This window comes from Brassica oleracea, chromosome C8 (genome assembly GCF_000695525.1).
Source record: "Brassica oleracea var. oleracea cultivar TO1000 chromosome C8, BOL, whole genome shotgun sequence".
Taxonomy (NCBI): Eukaryota; Viridiplantae; Streptophyta; class Magnoliopsida; order Brassicales; family Brassicaceae; genus Brassica; species Brassica oleracea.
The window spans coordinates 1,550,574-1,552,672 of record NC_027755.1 but is presented as its reverse complement, the minus strand read 5'-3'; the positions used below and the strand labels follow the sequence as shown (position 1 = coordinate 1,552,672).

The following is a 2,099-nucleotide window of genomic DNA, read 5'->3' as shown; positions in this document are numbered from 1 at the left end:
AACTTCTAGAATTTCATGAATTATTAAAGCTAAAACTCCATTAACTTTTCTTTTTCCAGACAAAAACAAATGATCTTGACAGTCACCTACTTGAGCAACTAGTTCTCGTGTAATAGCTACATCACCCTGGGTTAGATGTTATCATTTTAATCTAAATAAACTTTGTTATTCCACCATTTTTTATGTTACTTATAGAGATCATCATAAACAATAGTGTGTGGAGTCACTGATCAAACAAAACTCCACTGACACTGTTTATTTTTAGCTACCCCCTTCCAGGACATACATTTCTGTAGATTTGAATAAAGAAATGGAATATACATTTTAGTTGATTCAAGTACTATCTATGAATAGTAGAGTGGAGATGAATAAATGAAGAAAGCAAGACACTAAAAGCAGGAGAAAACTACTAAATGGTACCATGTCATTTTCAACTTTACCTTTGCTTCAGAGGCAGAGAATCTCAAAAATTCAAAAAGCCACAATAAATGCCTTTAGAGGTGATTCATGTTTTCTTCGTGTGTGTTTATTTTTCGTGAACTCATGTTTAATACTTCAGTACACCATCTTGTGACTCCAATTTATAATTTTGTTATGAAAATGTGAAATAAATAAACGAGTGAAATCAGTTTATAAAGTTAGAGGATTTAGAGCGAAAACTATTTTACAGAGAAAGGGATTCCAGCCACACTCATACGTGGACGTACGAGGTGGATTTAGAGTGGGTGAGGGATGACTATGACTTGAGACGCAAGCCATTATCGTACCTAATGGTTCAATCCTTACTAACTTAAAGTTAATGAAGCTTCAGTATAATAAATTATCTTTACTTCTTATGTGATTAGGAAGGCTAAGTAAAGTATTTGCTTACCTCTAACTTATTTGCGGGCCAGAGGATCTTTTAACTTAGTCTGCAATTTAGAAAACGAGTAAAATTAATATAAGAAATTAGACAAAATTAGTATAATAAATTAGACATCCGATGCGCATCAAAGCATAGCTATTCCTGAACATAATCATTCAAGTGATGACCTTAGTCACTAACTTAATGGACAACTAATGCAAAAGGAAAAGACAGTGTGTATGTAGGTCCAAATTTTAATACGGCTCACTAGAAAAGAAAGGGTCACACATGAGCATACTCTTATTCTGTGACTGTACTTGTAATTTGCAATTAACCACACGCAAAAGTGAACATCAAAGGATTAGGTGAATATATATAACTTCCTTGAGACGTAACAGAAAAGCAAGTGATATAAAGGAGAAAAATTCCCCTAAAGAAAAACTAACCCAATCCCACATCTACTAGGGAAAACAGGGGTAGGTAGATATGTTACCAAATGGGGAGGATGATTCGGATCTTATGCGTCTGGTGAAGGAGCTTCAAGCTTCTCTAATGAAGAACGATAAGCTGGAGAAAGAAAATCACGAGCTGCGTCAAGAAGTGGCTCGCCTACGAGCACAAGTAAGCAATCTTAAAGCACATGACAATGAGAGGAAATCAATGTTATGGAAGAAGTTGCAGAGCTCATATGATGGTGGCAACACAGACGCATCTAATCTGAAAGCGCCAGAGAGTGCCAAACCCAACATAAAGGGACATGAGGTAAAGAATCCAAACCTGAAGCCAATGGTCAAAGAACAATCTACAGCAATAAAGCCGCCTCCGCCTCCACCACTTCCATCAAAAACAACACTTGGAAAAAGGTCCGTGCGTCGTGCTCCAGAAGTTGTAGAGTTGTATCGTGCCCTCACGAAGAGAGAGTCTCATATGGGTAACAAGATCAATCAGAACGGAGTTTTGTCTCCTGCGTACAACGCAAACATGATTGGTGAGATTGAGAACCGCTCCAAATATCTTTCAGATGTAAGTACAAGACAAAACCACATATGTATTTTATTGTGCATCATTGTCTAGGATTTAATTCTTATCTAAATCATTACAAACAATGTGGTGTTTGGGAACTTGCAGATCAAATCAGACACTGACAGACACAGAGAACATATCCATTTCCTAATCAGTAAGGTGGATGCTGCAACATTTACAGACATATCAGAAGTGGAGACGTTTGTGAAATGGATAGACGACGAACTATCTT

The 2,099-nt window shown here is 36.7% G+C and overlaps 1 protein-coding gene across 1 annotated transcript; it reads left to right on the top strand.

The window, feature by feature from the left end:
- Nucleotides 1–1,155: 1,155 nt before the first annotated feature.
- LOC106308393 (protein CHUP1, chloroplastic-like) lies at nucleotides 1,156–2,098 on the top strand (the record flags this gene model as incomplete). Its single annotated transcript, XM_013745550.1, has 2 exons — nucleotides 1,156–1,867; nucleotides 1,973–2,098. Coding segments are annotated over exons 1-2 (663 nt in total), but the record flags the coding sequence as incomplete, so codon positions are not given.
- Nucleotide 2,099: the final 1 nt, after the last annotated feature.